The 20,638-nt window shown below is 39.3% G+C and overlaps 2 protein-coding genes across 2 annotated transcripts; both read left to right on the forward strand.

Annotated features, from left to right (window-relative positions):
- Positions 1 to 5,046: 5,046 nt before the first annotated feature.
- LOC143825164 (vomeronasal type-2 receptor 26-like) lies at positions 5,047 to 10,399 on the forward strand. Its single transcript, XM_077313190.1, has 7 exons — positions 5,047 to 5,324; positions 5,658 to 5,768; positions 6,799 to 7,090; positions 7,180 to 7,500; positions 8,253 to 8,480; positions 8,901 to 9,027; positions 9,501 to 10,399. Exons 1-7 carry the CDS (start codon positions 5,047 to 5,049, stop codon positions 10,397 to 10,399), a joined length of 2,256 nt encoding a protein of 751 aa, XP_077169305.1.
- A 2,754-nt stretch (positions 10,400 to 13,153) lies between these two features.
- LOC143825165 (vomeronasal type-2 receptor 26-like) lies at positions 13,154 to 19,530 on the forward strand. Its single transcript, XM_077313192.1, has 6 exons — positions 13,154 to 13,377; positions 15,674 to 15,965; positions 16,056 to 16,697; positions 17,096 to 17,323; positions 18,028 to 18,154; positions 18,632 to 19,530. Exons 1-6 carry the CDS (start codon positions 13,154 to 13,156, stop codon positions 19,528 to 19,530), a joined length of 2,412 nt encoding a protein of 803 aa, XP_077169307.1.
- Positions 19,531 to 20,638: the final 1,108 nt, after the last annotated feature.

Genomic DNA, 20,638 nt, shown 5'->3' on the forward strand with positions numbered 1-20,638 from the left:
CTATTCCTGCCCTATTGTTATGGATACCAAAATTTGGGCTTAATGAATATTACTGTAATGAATGTTTCAATACTCTTCAAAGGATGCTGTTTCTGTGACAAGAAACATTCTCACAGCAAAAGAGGCTTCTTGGTCCTCTATGTATTTAGAGGAATTCTAATCTTGTTCAAAAAATTGGAACTTCGTCCTTCCTTTTCTGGATATTTTCTTCAAATGGTTTTTTGTACACTTTGATTAAGTATTTCTCCGCCATTCTCTACAAACAACTGCTATTCTATAGTAATTCAGTCGACATGCTCATAATTTTACAGTTTCCTTTTGTTAGTTTATTTAACACCCAAACCATTCCTTTATCTTCCATTGACTTCCTTGATGCTCTGAAATGAATCCATGTAATCATATGGATCTCAAATAATATATCTAGTCAGATTTCAGGCCAAGAATTATATGTGTAAAATTTTGAAAAAGGGTTGCATGCACTGGATACCTCTGTCCTTACACATTTTTACACAATCCAGGGATGGTCAAACTGGGCTCTCAGTAATCATCTATCTCCTGCTATTTATTATTGTACACTTTGCTGCACAGAGACCTGATAGATTGCTTCTATCTGCCATTTAGATCCCTACACTTGATAACTGAAGCCCTCTTTCCTAATAGATTCTACATCTCCTCTACCCTGTTCCCTATTTTCCCAACATTTATACTTCTAGAATAATGGTAACTCTTAAAAATTGGAATATACGAGTAGCTCTAATTGATTTCTTGATGTTTTTATGACATTGTCAATAGTAATGTACTATTTGTATTTTTATTTGATACCACTAGTATATGCTAAAAATAAGGTTTCCCCTCTCTAATACTATAACACATGCATCAATAGAATCTACATTTCTTTTTACACCTTTAAAACTGGTCTTGGTCACCCATTCTGCATTCAGCAAACAACTCAGTGAACATCATTCATTTTAAAATTCTGTTTCCTGTTCCTTTAAAACAAAGTAATTTAATTCCACACCCCAGACTTACTTCTCTCTCAAGTTACCAGCTCAGGATTGGTAAATACTTTGAGATTTTCATGTTAGAGCTGGAAATGGGCAGAATTTGGTTAAGGGAGGCATGTCAGTTGGGGGAATAATGCTGTGGAGTTAATCCACCAAAGCAGCCAATAATATTTGTGCAGAAAGATTTGTATTGTTCAGTACTTTAAGAATACTGAACCAGGGATTTTCAATTGTGTGGAAATGGTCTTAGAAGTTCTACATTACTTCTGGGGAGTACATACACCTTCTTTTATCCCATGGCTCCATTTGTGTAAACCCTTTTGAATAAGTCTTAAACACAACCAAAGACCAGGATTTTCTGACTGAAACTAATTTTTGGAACTGCCATAGATGAATTTCTTTGATGCATCTTTTAAGACCAGTGTTCATAGTTTTTTTTTAATGCCCATATATGTGGCGCAGAGTGGTAAGTGGCAGGAATGCTGTCTGAAGCTGTCCGTCCATGACGCTGGGAGTTCGATCCCAGCAGCCGGCTCAAGGTTGACTCAGCCTTCCGTCCTTCCGAGGTCGGTAAAATGAGTACCCAGCTTGCTGGGGGGTAAAATAGTAATGACTGGGGAAGGCACTGGCAAGGCCACCCTGTATTGAGTCTGACATGAAAACGCTGGAGGGCATAACCCGAAGGGTCAGACAGGGGATACCTTTACCCCTACTTTTTATATGCAGGTAGGTGGCAGGATTGATTTCATATTCCCAATACTTGTCAGGTAGTTCAGCTGCATGCAACATGCATTTCCATATTTCAGTACCAGGGCAGTTCTTCCTTTCTGCTACACCATTCTGCTCTTGAGTGTATGGGACAGTAAGATGGTGTTTTATTCCTTGTTCAACAAAGTATTTTTTTCATTTCATGACCCAAATATTCTCCTCCATTATCTGTGATAATTCCTAGAGTCTTTCCTTTAAATCTATTACTGATTATTACCTCATAAGCCTTACATTACTCCAGCATGAATTTTTCCTCTTTTTCTTGTTGGTATGTTACAGTGAATTTTGGGTAACCATCAATAAATCCCAGAATATATCTATTGCTATTAGTGGTCACTGTCTTAATTGGACCAAAAACATCACTTTGTATCAGTTCTAGAAAGCACTGTGTCTTGCTTGTGCTATGCTGTGTTTTGAAACTCGGTCTTGTTCCCTTTACTTTCGTAGATGGCAGGGCTCTTGAATTGCTGCTTATCGATAATTGCTCGGAGACCACCGAACGGGTAGCCAAGTTTTTATCTATAGTAATGACCCACAGGGTAAAAAAGTAAACGTCACTGGCTTCATCTTTTTGTATTTGCTGTTGCCTGTTGTAACTTTCCTCACAGTTTTTTAGACTTGTATTACAGAACTGATTTGTATATTGTTTTATATTGTGAATGCCATTAAAGGTTTTGTATTGTATTGTACTTTCGTACAACACACACATTTGACTACAGCAGTACATTTGCTTACTTGAATGCCTTTACATAAATTCTGGCTTTCAATTGACTAATTGAATAATTATCTCTGTGACCTAAATGTTTGTAGCATAAGCGAAATCCTTATGATCACATTGTTGTTTGAGGTGCGTTCTCTGTATGCAAATATCCAGAAAAGACTAATTCCCATGCATATTCCCTATGGGAATAAGCTGTCCTCTTAGTTTTATATAACAATTTTCATTAAAAGATATAATGCATTTTCTTGTAAGAGCTCGCACTAAAATAAGATTATTTGCAAGACGAGGTACAGAAAGGCAATCTGTGATTAAGATCTCTTCAGTTTCTCTACTAGGCAGCATGTACATTATAACCACTTCACCAACTGCTTCAGCCATAAAATAAATGCTAACTGCAACATTAAAGGATCCTTTCCTTTTTGATCCAACTATTCAAAAGAATTTTATCATGTGACACGAGCATGGTTGTGCCACCCAGGTATAATTTTGAAAACATTATGTGATAATATAAAACTTTTTCATAAAGATGCTTGATTTGGCATTTTCTCTGCTTTTTTCTTTCTGTTTTTGGGAACAGCATTTCTCTGCTTAAAAACAGAACAGTATTTCTTAATATGATTTGCTGTCCCACAGAAGTAAGAAATTAAAATTTGTTATTCACATTCAGGTTTATTTGAGCTGCACTGGGCTTTGATTTAAACAGTCTGTTCTTATATGCTTCAACTAGAAGATTTAAATTTCTGTGAGGGATGGGTTAATTTTAGATTCAATGTGAGACCACATTTTTTATAAGATTCTGGTGAACTTATTAGCAGTATCACAATTAAATCCTGGTTATGCAGATTTTTCCCAGAGCTATGTAATTGTCATGCTAATGCAAGGATTAATCAAGCTGATTTCTAAAACTCACTTCCTCTTTTATCCTGGTACTCAATAACTTCTTTAGTAGTTACATTATACCTTTTAATATTGTGTTAATATAAAGTATTTCAAGTTCTTTTCAAACAACCTTGGCTGTATAGTTGTTTAACACCCTCAGAACATCCCTATCAGTTAAGCACTTTATTATCAAACCTCAGGCTTTATGATCCTGGGATTGCAACATCTTTTGGATAACCTGGTTCTTATCTCCTGACCAAGGATTCTGGAGTACATCAAATATTCCAGCTTTAAGCAGGCTTAACTTTATTCACTGAAGCAGTCGGTGCAAACTTAAATGGACTTCGAGGAATGGTAGAGGACAGGAAGGCCTGGAGGATCATTGTCCATGGGGTCACGATGGGTCAGACATGACTTCGCACCTAACAACAAAAACAATCTTTATTAATTCCTTCCACAAGCGGTAATAATTCCCCATGAGCCTACCTATCAAGTAAACCTGCTGTATACCACAAGTGTTAGCCGTCTTTGACCCCTTGTTCTAGCCTGTTCATACCAAGAGCCTCTAAAGATCCCTCTATCTTAATCAGAGATGTGCTTAATCTGGGCAAATGTAAACCTTGTTAGCAGAGTAAATAATATGGTGAGGTTGCATAACTGGATTAAAAAGTAAATAAAAGTTTATTCAGGTTTTAACATACTTGATAGTACAGAGGAGAGACAGAGATAGTTGCTATGTACATGTCTAACTGAGAGTAAACGAGAGAGAGAGAGACTGGCTTCTGAAAAGCAGGAAATTGACCCAAACATTAGGAGGTCCTGACCACATTACCCTAACTAAAACTCTATGACCCCATGCAGGGTCTTCTTCTAGTCTTCATTGTACAACAGCCATTGTCAGTTCCAGCAGACATGGCTTAGCACATGACATGACTGACTGATACAAAGAGTGATCCAAGGTAGCATCAGAGACATTGGTTTCAGCTCCTATATCTTATGTCTAGTACTTTAAGAGAAGGTAACTCTGATTGGTTACTGCCAATGGAAAAGGATGGGGTTTCTCATATCAATTAATTATCATTTGTAAACACATGCACAAACAAAATCACAAACTCAAGTTAACTCCACAAGGAAAGGTAAACTACAGTTTTCTAAGTGGAAGAAATCAGTGATGCAGGCCCGTACATCATCTGACTCTGCACAAAAGGATCAGTTTGCCTATGTCCTCTGTATCATTAAAACTTTGGAGGCAACACATTGACCCATCTACACATCTAGTTAACAGGGTAGCAGGTGTGGGGCCCAGAAGCAGTCCTCGGGGTGCAATTATCTCCAGCCAAATTGTCCGAATAATTACATTCTTCCTAGTTGGCACTGGATTTCCTGAAGGTATTAACAAGATAAAAAAAAATAAGAACTTTTAAGTGGTATAAAATGATGACTTTTTCATTATAACTGCATGAGAATGAAACAAGGCTTAGATGATAAACTGTATTCCCTTCTCCTATTCTACTTTCTGGTAGCTTTCCTTCAACTCCTGTCCTCATATATTGTTTTTTTTTTATTTTTTTGATTCACTTTTATGGAATCATTGAGTTTCAAGAGGCAAACCAAAGAACCAACAAAGTCATCAGGCACATGAGGAAGGATGCTGTGGAACTGATGTGATGTAACATGGTGGAAGGGAAAGTGGTAGTCTGTGACCGGAAGGGAAGTCTTGTCATCAAGATGTTGCTAGGGCTGTTGCTGCTGGTGCTCGTGCTGCCCTGTCATATACTATGTCGAACGTGTTCCATTAATTGCTCAATATACGATGACCCCTTTCCTATTCCTCACTACTTTTATCAGCCAGGGGACCTTCTTATTGGCGGGATCGCCATGCAAGTTGCTTACTTCAATAACCCACCATCATTCCTAGAACACCCAACACGCATGGTGCTTGACGAACCTGGGTAAGAATTTTGATTATCTTTGTTTGTCTTCATTGAATCACTGTGTTCAGTCAATGGGTAAGTAACCACAGAATGACTTTTCATTCCATTTTATTTGTTTCAGGTATACCCTTTGTTTTGCTCAATGGGGACCCAAAGTCGCTTGCATTGCTCTTCTCTCTTCCTTTTTATCCTTACAAATTAGGCTGTGAATATATGAGTAATATAAAGACACATACAGCGGTTTCATGGTATAGTGAGAATTCATACTGGAGTCTCCCAGATTGTCATCCATGACCTTTATCATTACACCTTGTTGGCTATTTCATTTTGTCTTTCTGCAATATTCTGAAGCCATTCTAGTCATGCAATGCATAAGCAGCAAGAGATTGTCTTTTCAATGGGAAAAAATAGCATTCCAGCAAGCTTCATCATTGCTTTTTGTTTTGCTTTACGCAGCCCAAAGTGAGTGGCTTTGCTCCAATTTTTCTGCAACTTATCTTGGGCCTTCTGGATGTGATTAGTCTTTTCACCCTTTTAAATGAACTTGGTCTTTATCTCCCCTCAACTAGAGGTTCAACAATTGCTATTACAATTTGGATAAGACTTTATGATCACTCAGTACCCAGTAGACTTTGGTATGACCTGCTAAGAGTTCCTTATGCCTCCAAATAGTACCAGCAGATCAAGAATAAATTCTACACTCTAGGCATTAACCTCTATCTAACTAGAGCAAGTCATAGAATCATAGAGTTGGAAGGGGCCATACAGGCCATCTAGTCCAACCCCCTGCTCAATGCAGGATCAGCCCAAAGCATCCTAAAGCATCCAAGAAAAGTGTGTATCCAACCTTTGCTTGAAGACTGCCTGTGAGGGGGAGCTGACCACCTCCTTAGGCAGCCTATTCCACTGCTGAACTACTCTGACTGTGAATTTTTTTCCCTGATATCAAGCCTATATCATTGTACTTGTAGTTTAAACCCATTACTGCATGTCCTCTCCTCTGCAGCCAATGGAAACAGCATCCTGCCCTCCTCCAAGTGACAACCTTTCAAATACTTAAAGAGGCCCCCTCTCAACCTCCTTTTCTCCAGGCTGAACATTCCCAAGTCCCTCAACCTATTTTCATAGGGCTTGGTCCCTTGGCCACAGATCATCCTCGTGGCTCTCCTCTGAACCCTTTCAGGATACAGAGGAGAGCAACAGTGCCTGAAGTCATGTGAAGAATGACCATGACCAAAAATGATAACAATGATAAAGAATTTAACTCAAGCTGATATGAAAAAGGAACCCTTGGGTAAAGAAGACTTCAAAAACCCCAACATGGTTACAAACAAAATTTTAATTGCTAAGCAGTCTTAAAATGTATTTTTTCTTTCAACCAAGTATATCTTAAAGCCATCGCTAAAGGAACTAATTCATAAACTGGAAGTTCATTTTGGAGGGTGAACACTAAATGGAATTGTGATGGCTTTCCTAAATATCTTCTTTGCAGGTCAATCACAAAAAACTACCAGCATATCTTGGCCTTGGCTTTTGCTGTAAAAGAGCTGAAAGAGAATCCCAGCTTCTTACCAAACATCAGTCTGGGACTCTACATCCTCAACAGCTACAGCCTGGGAAGGATGACTTTTAAGGCCACCCTCAGCTTACTTTCTGCCCAGCAGAAGCTGGCCCCTAACTTCAGCTGTGATAACCGGCAGAAAGTCATAGCTGTCATAGGAGGGCTTTTGTCTGACACCTCTGCTCATATGGCCTCAATCCTCAACATCTACAAGACTCCTCAGGTAGGCTACAAACATGGGGGTACATGGGGTTAAAAATTCTACAAATCATTTAATGTTCTAATTTCATTCATGTGACATTTCTCCCATAGCTTACTCATGGGTCATTTTCCCTTTCAAAGGCTGACAAACAATATCTATCCATATATCAGATGGTGCCTGATGACACCTATCAGTACAGGGGAGTTATACAGTTACTGCATCATTTTAGGTGGACTTGGATTGGGCTTCTTGCTATCGATGATGACAACGGAAACCAGTTTCTGCAGAGAATAGTACCTCTCCTCTCTGAGAACAGCATTTGTTTTGCATTCACATACAAATTACCTAAGATGACTTTCCTAAAAGAGATTGCTGAACTCATTATAAATGAGGTTGAATGGTACACAGTTCTTATGGACAGAAAAACCAATGTACTCTTTGTGCATGGAGAAACTCCAACAATAATGGCTCTAAGGATATCTTTTTATCTAGCTTCATTCACTTCATTGCCTCCACTGAGTAAAGTGTGGATTGTTACATCACACTGGGACTTCGAGTCATTCTCTTTCTACAGGATTACAGATACAGACACGCTCCATGGATCCTTATCCTTTACCGTTCATTCTAATCAGCCTCCTGGATTCCAAGAATTTCTGCGGACCATCAGACCTTCCTGGGTTGGAGGAGATGGTTTCATTCAGAACTTTTGGGAGCAAGCTTTCAGCTGCTCATTGACACATGGACAAGAGGATATGACGGATACCTGCAGTGGAGAGGAGAAACTGGAGAGCCTTCCTGGCCCTTTGTTTGAAATGCAGATGACTGGCCGCAGCTATAATGTCTACAATGCTGTCCATGCTGTGGCCCATGCATTGCACAATATCCACACACATGAATCCAAATGGAAAAAACATGTAGAAGGTGGGCGGCTGGATGTTCTAAATATACAGCCATGGCAGGTACAGCAATTATTCAGACTGGTCATCAAAGATAGCTGGAATTATTCTCATTCCCCTTACAATCCCCATATTCCATCCTGCCACCAAGATAATAAATGGTTATATATTTGTGGAGTTTGAATTATTTGTAACCTGGTAGTAAATTTTCAAGAATTAAAATTTTCTCATTCTAGATGCAAACTTTTCAGCATTTTAACTCTTCTTTCTGTTTTATTTTCTTCTAGTTACACAACTTCTTAAGGAGAATCTACTTCAACAATAGTGTTGGAGAAACTATACAATTTGACCAAGACAGAGAATTAGTTTCTGTTTTTGATGTGACCAATTGGGTGACTTTGTCAAATGGGTCTTTTGTGAGAGTGAAAGTGGGACAATTGGATCCTCGGGCCCCTTCAGGAAAAGAGCTGACTCTGGTAGAGGATAAGATTGTGTGGCATAAAAGCTTTAACCAGGTGAGAGAAGGAGACCAGAGTTTGGTTTCCTCTTCTCGATTCTTTTTTTGTCAGGAAGCCAACACTACGGGTTTTTAACAAAAGCAACTTTTAAATGACCTATATCAAGGGGAGGATTACATTTTTCTGTGTTTATGTTCATTTATATATCAGTTTCCTATGTCATGGTATAAGTAGAACATTTTGATCATTACCAACTCTTAGCTATGTATATCAGTTAACGACATATCTGTCACCTCATGCTTGATAAATCATGGATCAATGGTGACAGCACAGAGAATGTCCTACTTAATGAAAATTTTTAATTTGTTTTCTTTGATGTCATTTATCTCCCTACCCCCAAAAAAAGAATTATGGAAAAAAACATCTATTATCGAAAACCAATAAGCTGAGCTAACTTCATTTTCAACTTAAGGGCAGGCGCTTCCCATTTCTGTCTGCAATGACCCATGCCAGCCTGGCTTCAGCAAGACAAAGAAGGAGGGGCGGAAATTTTGCTGCTATGCTTGTACTCCCTGTCCAGAAGGGATGTTCTCTGGGCAGAAGGGTAAGAGGCCTGGTGAAACATTCCGGTAGAATAGGCTTAAAAAATTGGAAAAGATCTGTTATTCTGCCATTTGGAGAAAAGAAAATGTAGCTTTCAATGACATAGAATTAAACTGTCACTTCCCTGATTCTGGGAATAGACAAGGTAAACACATTTCACTGTATGATATAGTGTTCTAGAAACTTCCCTGTACTTGGACATATAGAAAAACATTAGCCCTAAAGGACCAAGTTCTCAGAACAAACACACTTATTTTGCACTTTTCATAGAGTGTGTGTCAGGCTGTATATCTGGCCAGCCACCAAAACCATTAGCTACACTATAATATCAGATCATATAGATTAATATAGTGAGAAGAACCAGAAGGAAGAGGAAAAAGGGGAAAACATTAATTTCTAGCTCATTTCTATCATTGTCTCTTAGATACTGTTCACAGTTTTGAAATACTTAAGGAACTTTTTTTCTTCCTTCAGACACGGATGCGTGTGTCAAATGTCCAGATGATCACTACTCCAGTGATGGTCATCATGAATGCCTTCCCAAGATCTCAACCTACCTTTCACACAAAGAGGCTTTAGGGATCATCTTAGTTACCTTGGCTGTATCTTGCTTTCTAGTCACAACTTTGGTGCTTGGAACATTCATGAAATACAAGAACACTCCCATTGTCAAAGCCAACAACCGAAGCCTCACCTACATTCTACTCCTCTCTCTCCTACTTTGCTTCCTAAGCTCCTTGCTATTTATTGGAGAACCAGGGAAGGTGACCTGCCTTCTGCGCCAGACAACTTTTGGTTTAATCTTCTGTGTGGCTCTTTCTACTATCCTAGCCAAAACCATCACTGTGGTCCTAGCCTTCATGGCTACCAAACCAGGGTCCCACATGAGGAGATGGGTGGGTAAAAAACTGGCCCATTCCATTGTCCTTTCTGGATCCTTAATTCAAGCAGTGATTTGTATTATTTGGGTTTGTATTTCCCCTCCCTTCCCACAAATGGATATGCATTCACAACCCAAGAGAATCATCCTGGAATGTAATGAGGGTTCTGCTACCATGTTTTACTCTGTTCTTGGCTATCTGGGCTTTCTGGCCAGTATCAGCTTCACAGTGGCTTTCCTTGCCAGGAAGTTACCTGGCAGTTTCAATGAAGCCAAGTTCATCACTTTCAGTATGTTGGTCTTTTGCAGTGTTTGGTTTTCCTTTATTCCAAGCTATTTGAGCTCTAAAGGCAAATTCATGGTGGCCGTGGAGATCTTCTCCATCTTGTCCTCCGGTGTTGGTTTACTGGGTTGCATCTTTTTCCCAAAATGCTACATCATTTTGCTGAGGCCAGAGATGAATATACGTGAGCAGATAATTAGGGTCATGTGAGGATATCAACCTTTATTCAAATGGTTATTTGTACAATTTGAGTAGTTTTTCCTCCCTCATTCCCTCCAAGTGAATGCTTTTTTCTAGCATTTCAGTCAACAGGCTCTCAATTGTATAATTTAATTTTGATAGTTTTAATGTTGAAAAGGAAAAGAAATGTCTTCTAGCAGCTCTGCCTGGGACAGGACCATGTAGATTGAAGGGAGGGTTAGGTACTTTAATTTCAACAGAATTAAATGTTAATCACAGAAGTTGCTCCGCTCAAGCCTTTTGCGGTGGCAGTTCATCTTGGTTGGGAGACAGGGTCTATTCTTTTTATAAATATTTACTTGAGAAAAGCAGCATACCAGATCCAACTGTTCTTTTTCTTATTCTTCTTTTATATCCCTCATTTCTCTACTTGAAGAAATTACAAATCAATTTACAAGCAACTGTCCCTTCCAATCCCCACAACAAACACTCTGTAAAAACTGCTCTGTGAGAACAGTTTTAACAGAACTGTGACTAGCCCACATCACCCAGCTAGCTTCAAGCGGGGAAGTGGGGAATCAAACCCACAGTCTCCACATCAGAGGCCACTGCTGTTAACCACTGTGCCATGCTGAATCTTGACACATTAAACAAGCTTCATAATTAATGAATCTGTACGTCCAGGTCGACTATGATAAGCCAATTTCATAGTTGGTGACTAAGGAGGAACAAGGGACTGCTGAAATGACAGCAACTATGCTCTTCCCCATGATACATCTGGCCTTTTTTTTACAAACATATATTGTTACCACCATTATATATGCAAAAAAAGAGCTTCTGGAGTAGATGAAGTACATGATGATGAATTTGAATAACCTCTTTTCCAAGGAAATGTGGAACACATGGGGAAGTTCAGCTCCAAATTCAACGGAAATACACCCTGAAACAAATCCCCTTTTGAGGAAGGGTGCTGAAAACTCAAAACATCAGCTCAGGTTTAAACTTGTTGGAAAGAGCAGCAATACTGAGTGGCAGAAAACATATAACAGTTGATTGAAGAGGAAGGATGGAGAAAGGAATATCCATGTGAGGAATAAAACATAAGGAACTGAGAGAAGGGAACAGGATTCCAGGGGAAGAAAGAGCCCGTTGGCAAGAAAGAAACTGAAAGATGAGTGATGCCTGTCTAGAAGTACTGGTGTCATCACATACCAACAGTGGGAAAAGATCCAGAGGAAGAAATTAGATTCAGGTAGTGGGGCTAAGAGAGCCCATTTTGTAGCATGTTTCTAGAATGTCCAGGAATAATGAACCTGTAGTAAGTTCACTAGTTTATTAGAGATATTATTCTCAAGGGAATCTTAAAGGAGTAGGGACTACACTGTCCTACCTAATATTTTGTGGTTGTCTCCACCATCCAATGAAAACTAATTTGTAAATGAACAGCATCCTGAGTCAATATTCCCAAAGTAACGGCAGGATGAAAAATGTCAGAAACTGACAATTCTGACAATTCTGAAACAGAGACTGATATGGAGAAGCATTAAGGGCATTGATTTCAGCTCCTATATCTTAGGCCCAGTACTTTAGGAGAAGGTAACTGTGTCTGGTTACTCCAGGGTGCAGTTTGTTACATACACAAACCAAATCACAAAGTAAAGTAGAGGTCACAAGGAAAGTTCAACAACAGTTTTCTAGGTGGATGAAATAATTCATGTAGGCGCCTACTTTGCCTGAATCTGCATTGCCTAGGGAGAGACTTCATTGACATTTTAGCAACAAGAAACTAAAAGTTTGCCTGTTAGAACTCTGGAGACAAGAAATTATCCTATTGACACGGCTAGTTTACAGGGTAATTATCTTGACCCAAATTATCTAAATGATTGTTTTCTTCCTAGTTTGAAATAGGTTTCCTGATGTCACTGACACAATAAATAACAAAATCCTCTTTTAAGTTGTATATGATGACTTTTTCATTGGAACTGCATGAGAATTAAACAGGGCTTCGATGATCAATTGTATTCTCTTTTCCCCTTCTCTTTTACGGTAGCTTTCTTTCAACTCCTACCCTGTGATATGGTTACTTTTATAGAATGCACTTGAAAGAGTTGAAAGGGGTCATACAAGCCATCTAATCCAACCCCCTGCTCAATGCAGGATCAGCCTAAAGTATTCATGATAAATATCAATCCAACCTCTCCTTAAAAATCACCAGTGATGGGTACCACGCTGCAACTTTAGGCAGTGAATTACAATGCTGGACTGAACTATCTGTGAGTTTTCTTACCTGATATCTGGAAATCAATGCATAATACTGTACTTTATTCTTCTCTTCAACTAATTACTCCATTATTTCTGTGGGTTTTTTTAAATCTAAAGACAATACAATGAAAAATTTGTTACCAAAAAGCCATACCCAACATAATACAGATGCTGTTCTGTGAAATTAAGTTATGTCTTAGATTTCAGAATGGTGTTTAATGTCCTCTGATTTGATAGAATTTCTTTGCCCTTGAATCATAAATTGAGCAGAAATATTTAAATATCTTTTTATATTATTTTCATATATTGACCCATTTGGTTCAACAATACCATAATATAATATGAAGAACAATTATTAATTCAAGCTCAGGAGCAGCAGGAAGACATTTCCTTCTCTAACAGGTGTTAATCCAAAGAACCAACAACGTCTTCAGCCACATGAGGAATAATGTAGCAAAACTGAAGTGATACAGTTTGGTGGATGGGAAAGCAGTTGTCTGAAGCTGGAAAGGAATTGTCATTATGATGCTGCTGCTACTGCTGCTGCTGCTGGTGCTACCGTGTCGTATAGTGTGCCCAATGTCTTCCATTAATTGCTCCATATATGACGATCCCTTTCCTATTCCTCACAACTTTTATCAGCCAGGCGACATTCTTATTGGTGGGATCGCCACTCAAGTTACTTACTTCAATAACCCGCCATCTTTCCTAGAACACCCATCACGTATGGTGCTTGATGAACCTGGGTAAGGATTTTGATTTCCTTTCCGTTACTTCACTTGATCACTCTGTTCCATCACTGAGTATGTAACCGCAGACTGAGTTTTCATTTTGTTTTATTTGCTTCATGTATACTTCAGCTTTCTGCCAGTGGGAAATCAAAGTGGCTTCCAGTGTTCTTCTTTTTCCTTTTTCTCCACACCACAACTTTGAGAGGTAGATTTGGCTGTGAATATCTGAGTGACCCAAAGGCACATAGAGAGCTTTCCTGGTATAGTGAGACGTCATATTGGAGTCTCCCAGAATTGAATTCAAGACATTAATTTGTACACCACAAAGGCTATTTGATTTTGTCTTTCTGTAATTTGCTCATCCCATTCTAGTCAAGCAAAGCATAAGCAACAATAGATTGCATTTTAAGTGGGAAAATGTCATTTCACCCAATTTCATTCCCGTTTGTTAGTTGACTCTAGCAACCAGAGATGATCAGAAAGAGGTAAGAAAAGTCAGAAACATAAATATTATTCACAGTGTTTTAAACAAGAATTTGGAGAAAAGTATGTAATCTAGCATATTAAAATAACCAACCTCTGTTTTTGCTTCCCCCCCCCTTTTTGTTACAAGCAATTGTCAGAGTAGAAATGCCAGATTTCAAGAAAGGCACATAATGGTACACGTTTCCAGGTTCTAACTGAATACTTACATTTTTATTTTGTGTTCCATAAGGAAGAAACATATCTTTCCATTTGGTAAATATTTTCTTCCATCATTTCCATCAAACTGTATGTGTTTTTCAACATTATTTGTGAATCACATACCACCTACATTTAGCAACAACAGCAACTCAAGTCCAACAAAGGTTCCTGCTTGGATCTATACATTTTGTTCCAGTGTAGAAATCATGAATCATCTGTCCTCTGTTCACTGTTTTGAACCCACAGAAGTGTTTCTACATTTATTTTCTCTTTAGAAGCAGCAGAGAGTCACATGTGACTTCTGTGGCAAAAGATGAAACCAACTGTAGATTCCTTGATTTTACAATAAGGCATCTTTGTCTGAGACTGTATTGTGTCAGAGCTTAATGGTAACACTTTTTCTCACAAAGAATACATGTGAATAGACCTGCAAATTCAATTGGGATTATTGTAGAATTTAGTTGATCTTACTGTTTTCTACTGGTAGAACAAATTAACTTTTATCAATTTAAATGTTGAGCCTTCTGTTTCTTTAAACTTTAATGTCTCTTATATTGCCTGAGCTCCAATGGTATTCATGCAACTTTCCATAAAGAATTGAATGCTGTTTAAATGGCTGGCACGTAAGTCTGAAGCTGTATGAGAAAGGATAGTGACTAAAACAGATAACAATGAAGTCAAGTGAAAACAAAAATATATGAACACAGCATGCAAGGCTAAGACAGAGAAAAATAATCTCAGACTTCATAATGCCCAACATGACTACAAAGAGAATTGATATGCAGGAGGGCATTTTGGGCTGGAATAAGACACGACACACCAATGTTGGGTAAAAACAAGGCTTCAGCTTTGTTACCTCCCCAAGGGGGGTTTGGCACCTCATGGGAGAGCCTGATCTAGCAGGCAGCTGACTACACCAACAACCTGTGGAGTACAGAGACCGTGCCATTCCCAGCTGGGAAAGCAGATCCCCATACTTACTGAACTCCTCTATAAAAGAGAGGTGACCTATGCTGGTTACCAATGGGCACCAACCTCATTTGACTGCCCCTAGGCCACCTGGCTGGCTAATGAGCCCCAGGCCTCCCAGCTTCATAAGCCACGCTTTTGTACATGCCACCTCTTAAGGAGGCCTGAAGCCCAAGGAGTCCGGTCACCCACTGGACTCCCTGCCAACAGGCTCCATCCCATGATAACCTGTAGCTGTGCCAAAATATTGACTGTGGAACATACACATCTGTGACAAGGCTGAAAATACATAATCATACAATAGGTGGGAGGCGTGCTGCTTCGGCAATGTCCCAGACAGAGGGGCAGAGACCCATGCACATGGCACCTTATATATACAATGAATTTCCTGCCTCATGCCTGATCCCATGCATGCTATATGTATGCAGTCTACACCACTAACGGCTTCTAAGATGGTTGTGTCTGTGTCCAGTTGGCTTTCGGTGGGATCAGCCATGTTTTTTTTCATTGCTTAGCAGTATAAAATTGTGCATTTATGCAAGCCAAGTATTTCTAAAAGGCATGCTTAATCAAACTCATTCATAAACTAGGAGATCATTTGGGACGATGAACAGTGTGAATGAAAATTTGATTGATTTTCAAAATCCCTACTTTGCAGGTCAATCACTAAAAATTACCAGCACATTTTGGCCTTGGCTTTTGCTGTAAAAGAGCTGAATGAGAATCCCAACTTCTTACCAAATAACAGTCTAGGGCTCTACATCATCAACAGCTACAGCCTGGGAAGGATGACTTTTAAGGCCACCCTCAGCTTACTTTCTGCACAGCAGAAGCTGGTCCCTAATTTCAACTGTGATAACCGGCAGAAAGTCATAGCTGTCATAGGAGGGCTTTTGTCTGACACCTCTGCTCATATGGCCTCAGTCCTCAACATCTACAAGACTCCTCAGGTAAGCTATAAACATGAAGCGGTCATAGGCATCAATTTTCTAGCTAAATATTGAATGTTCTGATTTCATTCATATGACATGTTTCCTCAGATCACTCATGGGCCATTTTCCCTTGCAAAAGCTGACAAACAACGATTTCTATCCATCTATCAGATGGTGCCTGATGACACCTATCAGTACAAGGGAGCTGTACAGTTACTTCATCATTTTAGGTGGACTTGGATTGGGCTCCTGGCTATGGATGATGACAATGGGAACCAGTTTTTGCAGAGAATAGTACCTCTCCTCTCTGAAAATAGCATTTGTTTTGCATTCACATACAAATTACCCAAGATGACTTACCTGAACGATCTGCTAGAGCTGATTGTAAATCAGGCTGAATGGTACCCAGTTCTTATGGACAGAAACACCAATGTAATCTTTGTGCATGGAGAAACTCCAACCCTGATAGTTCTAAGGATGTATTTTTATCTAGCTTCATTCACTTTATTTCCTCCACTGGGTAAAGTGTGGATAGTTACATCACACTGGGACTTTGAGTCATTCTCTGTCTACAGGATCACAGATACAGACACGCTCAATGGATCCTTATCCTTTACTGTTCATTCTAATCAGCCTCCTGGATTCCAAGAATTCCTGCAGACCATAAGACCTTCCTGGGCTGAAGGAGATGGTTTCATTCAGAACTTTTGGGAGCAAGCATTCTTCTGTTCATTGCAAGTAGATAAGCAAGTAGATATGAAGGATACCTGCAGTGGGGAGGAGAAACTGGAGAGCCTTCCTACCCCTTTGTTTGAAATGCAGATGACTGGCCGCAGCTATAATGTCTACAATGCTGTCCATGCTGTTGCCCATGTTTTGCACAAGATCCAAACACATAAAAGTGGGCGTTTAGATGTTCTGAATATACAGCCATGGCAGGTACAGCAATTATTTAAACTGGAATTCTTCTCATTTTCCTTCCAGTTTGCACAGTCAATCATCACACCAAGATAATAAATGCTTATATGTTTGTCTGAATTGTTTGTACTCTAGCAGCAATTTTTCAGACATTAAAATTTTCTTAATCTGGATCCACATTTTTCAGCATCTTAACTCTTCTTTCTGTTTAATATTCTTTTTCAATCTAGTTACATAACTTTTTAAGGAGAATCTACTTCAACAATAGTGTTGGGGAAACCATTCGGTTTGATCAAGATAGAGAATTAATTTCTGTTTTTGATGTGACCAATTGGGTTACCATGTCAAATAGGTCATTTGCTAGAGTGAAAGTGGGACAACTGGATCCTCAGGCCCCTTCAGGAGAAGAGCTGATTCTAGTCAAGGACAGAATTTTGTGGCATAGAAGCTTTAACCAGGTGAGAGAAGAAGACAAATATTTGAGTTTTATCAACTCAATTGCTTCTTTCATGAGCAAGTCAACCCCTCCTGTGCAAACAAAAGCAACAGTTAAATGACCAATATCAAGGGGAGGATTACATTTTTTGTGTTTAAGTACATTTATATATCAACTTTCTATTTCATGATTATGGTAGACCATTTTGATCATTACCGAATCTTAGCTATATAAATTACGTAATGACATATATGTCACCTCATTCTTGATAAATTACGGATCAATGGTGAAAGCAAAAGAACTTCCTACTTAATACAAAGTTTTAATTTGTTTTCTCTGATGTTATTTATCCCCCCACCCCCCAAAAAGAATTATGGAAAACAAATTATTATCAAAAGCCATATAACTTGGAGCTAACTTCAGAGCCTCTTGTGGCGCAGAGTGGTAAGACAGCAGACATGCTATCTGAAGCTCTGCCCATGGGGCTGGGAGTTCAATCCCAGCAGTCAGCTCAAGGTTGACTCAGCCTTCCATCCTTCCGAGGTCGGTAAAATGAGTACCCAGCTTACTGCTGGGGGGTAAACGGTAACGACTGGGGAAGGCACTGGCAAACCACCCCGTATTGAGTCTGCCATGAAAACGCTGGAGGGCATCACCCCAAGGGTCAGACATGCACAGGGGATACCTTTACCTTTACCTTTAACTTCATTTTCTATTTAAGGGCAGGTGCTTCCTGTTTCGGTCTGCAATGACCCTTGCCAGCCTGGCTACAGCAAGACAAAGTTGGAGGGAAGGAAATTTTGCTGCTACGTTTGTACTCCGTGTCCAGAAGGAATGTTCTCTGGGCAGAAGGGTAAGAGGCCTGTTGTGAAACAGTCTGGTAGAACAAGCAGAAATAATTGGAAAAGCTATGTTAGTCTGCCTTTTGAAGATACGAAAATGCAGCTTTCCATGAGATAAAATTAAACACTGTAACTTCCTGGATTCTTGAGAAAATTACAGGGCTAAAAGCACTTCAGTGTATGATATAGTGTTCTAGAATTTTCCCTATTCATGAACTTACAGAAAATCATAGACATAATGTCCCCAGATCTCAGATCACATATAGTTACGCTCTAATTTATATAGAGTGTGTAAGGCTGTATACTAGGCCAGCCTCCAAAAGAATTAGCTGCACCATTCTTTCAAACCATTGACATTTATATAGTGAGGAGGACCTGAAGGAAGAGGAAGAAAGGGAAAGCATTAATTTCTACCACATTGCTATTATTTTCTCTTACTTACTAGTCACAGTTTTGAAATACTGAAACAGCTTTTTTTCTTCCTTCAGACATGGATGCCTGTGTCAAATGTCCAGATGATCACTATTCCAGTGAAGGCCATCACGAATGCCTTCCCAAGATCCCAACCTACCTTTCATTCAAAGAAGCTTTAGGGATCATCTTAGTTACCTTGGCTGTATCTTTCTCTCTGTTCACAGTTTTGGTGCTTGGAATTTTCATAAAATACAAGAACACTCCCATTGTCAAAGCCAACAACCGGAGCCTCACCTACATTCTCCTGCTCTCCCTCCTACTTTGCTTCCTAAGTTCCTTGCTATTTATTGGAGAACCAGGGAAGGTGACCTGCCTTCTCCGCCAAACAACCTTTGGCCTAATCTTCTGTGTGGCTCTTTCTACTATCCTAGCCAAAACCATCACTGTGGTTCTGGCCTTCATGGCTACCAAACCAGGGTCCCACATGAGGAGATGGGTGGGTAAAAAAACGGCTTATTCCATTGTCATTTCTGGCTCTTTAATTCAAACAGTAATTTGTACTCTTTGGGTCTGTTTTTCTCCCCCATTCCCACAAATGGATAGGCATTCCCAACCCAAGACAGTTATGCTGGAATGTAATGAGGGTTCTGCTACCATGTTTTACTCTGTTCTTGGCTATCTGGGCTTTCTGGCCAGTGTTAGCTTCCTAGTGGCTTTTCTTGCCAGGAAGTTACCTGGCAGTTTTAATGAAGCCAAATTCATCACTTTCAGTATGTTGGTCTTTTGCAGTGTTTGGCTCTCCTTTATTCCAAGTTATTTGAGTTCTAAAGGAAAATTCATGGTGGCTGTGGAGATCTTCTCCATCTTGTCCTCTGGTGTTGGCTTACTGGGTTGCATCTTTTTCCCAAAATGCTACATCATTTTGCTGAGGCCAGAGATGAACGTTCGCGAGCAGATAATTAGGGTCATGTGAGGATATCAGTCCTATTGTTCTGGATACCAAATTTTGAGCTGAATAGATATTACTTTAAAGAATAAATCAAGACTCTTCAAGGAATGCTGTTTCATAGAATCATAGAATCATAGAGTTGGAAGGGGCCATACAGGCCATCTAGTCCAACCCCCTGCTCAATGCAGGATCAGCCCTAAGCATCCTAAAGCATCCAAGAAAAGTGTGTATCCAACCTTTGTTTGAAGACTGCCAGTGACAACAAACGTTCTCATGGCAAAATAGACTTCTAGCTCCTCTGTGACAAACTAGGTGAAAAGAGATATTCTAAACTTGTCCAAAAATTGGAACTTTGTCCTTCCTTTTCTGGATATTTTCTTCAAATGGTTATTGAATAAGTACTCCTCCCTCATGCCCTCCAATTGACTGCTCTGTCTAGCAATACAGTCAATGTGTTCTTGATTCTATAATTTAATTTTAATAGACACTGAACTTAACACCCATAGAATGGCCTTTGTCCAATCTAGATGCTCAGCTCTACCTACAGCTGTGTTGGAGGGGCGTTACAAACAAAAAACAAAAAAACCTTTGCTCAGCGCCTCTGTCCTTGTGCCAGCAGATGGATAGAGTCAGACAAACATGTGCTTCTGTTCTGCCCCATTTGTGATACCATCAAATGTAACTTTATTCAACCAATTTTGAAACCAAGATCTTCCCCAAAGGAGAAAGTCAAGGTGCTGCTTCAAGACAAAGACAGGCACTGCCGCTATGAAATTGTGTACTATGTATTTGGATCAGAAAATTTCTCTCTGATCCAATTTCAAAAGTACAAAGAGCCATTTGTCACTGGTAACTTAAACTATATTTTAAATATTGAATGTAACATCTTAAAGTTTTTTATTTTGTCAGATCTTTTAATATTTTTATAGTACTATTACTGTTTTTTTTCTTTTTTTAAATTGTCTTTTTAATTGCTTGTATTTTCATTTTGGTTTCAATGACCGTAAATAAATATTGATTGATTGATTTTATTCTGAAAAGAAAAAAGAACTTCTTCATTGCCTTCATAAGATCAGAGTAGCATTTCTCATTTACCTTCTCCGGCTGCAATAACCCCTAGTGCTGGTTTTAC

The sequence above is a fragment of the Paroedura picta genome, chromosome 16, assembly GCF_049243985.1.
Source record: "Paroedura picta isolate Pp20150507F chromosome 16, Ppicta_v3.0, whole genome shotgun sequence".
In the NCBI taxonomy this organism is placed as follows: domain Eukaryota; kingdom Metazoa; phylum Chordata; class Lepidosauria; order Squamata; family Gekkonidae; genus Paroedura; species Paroedura picta.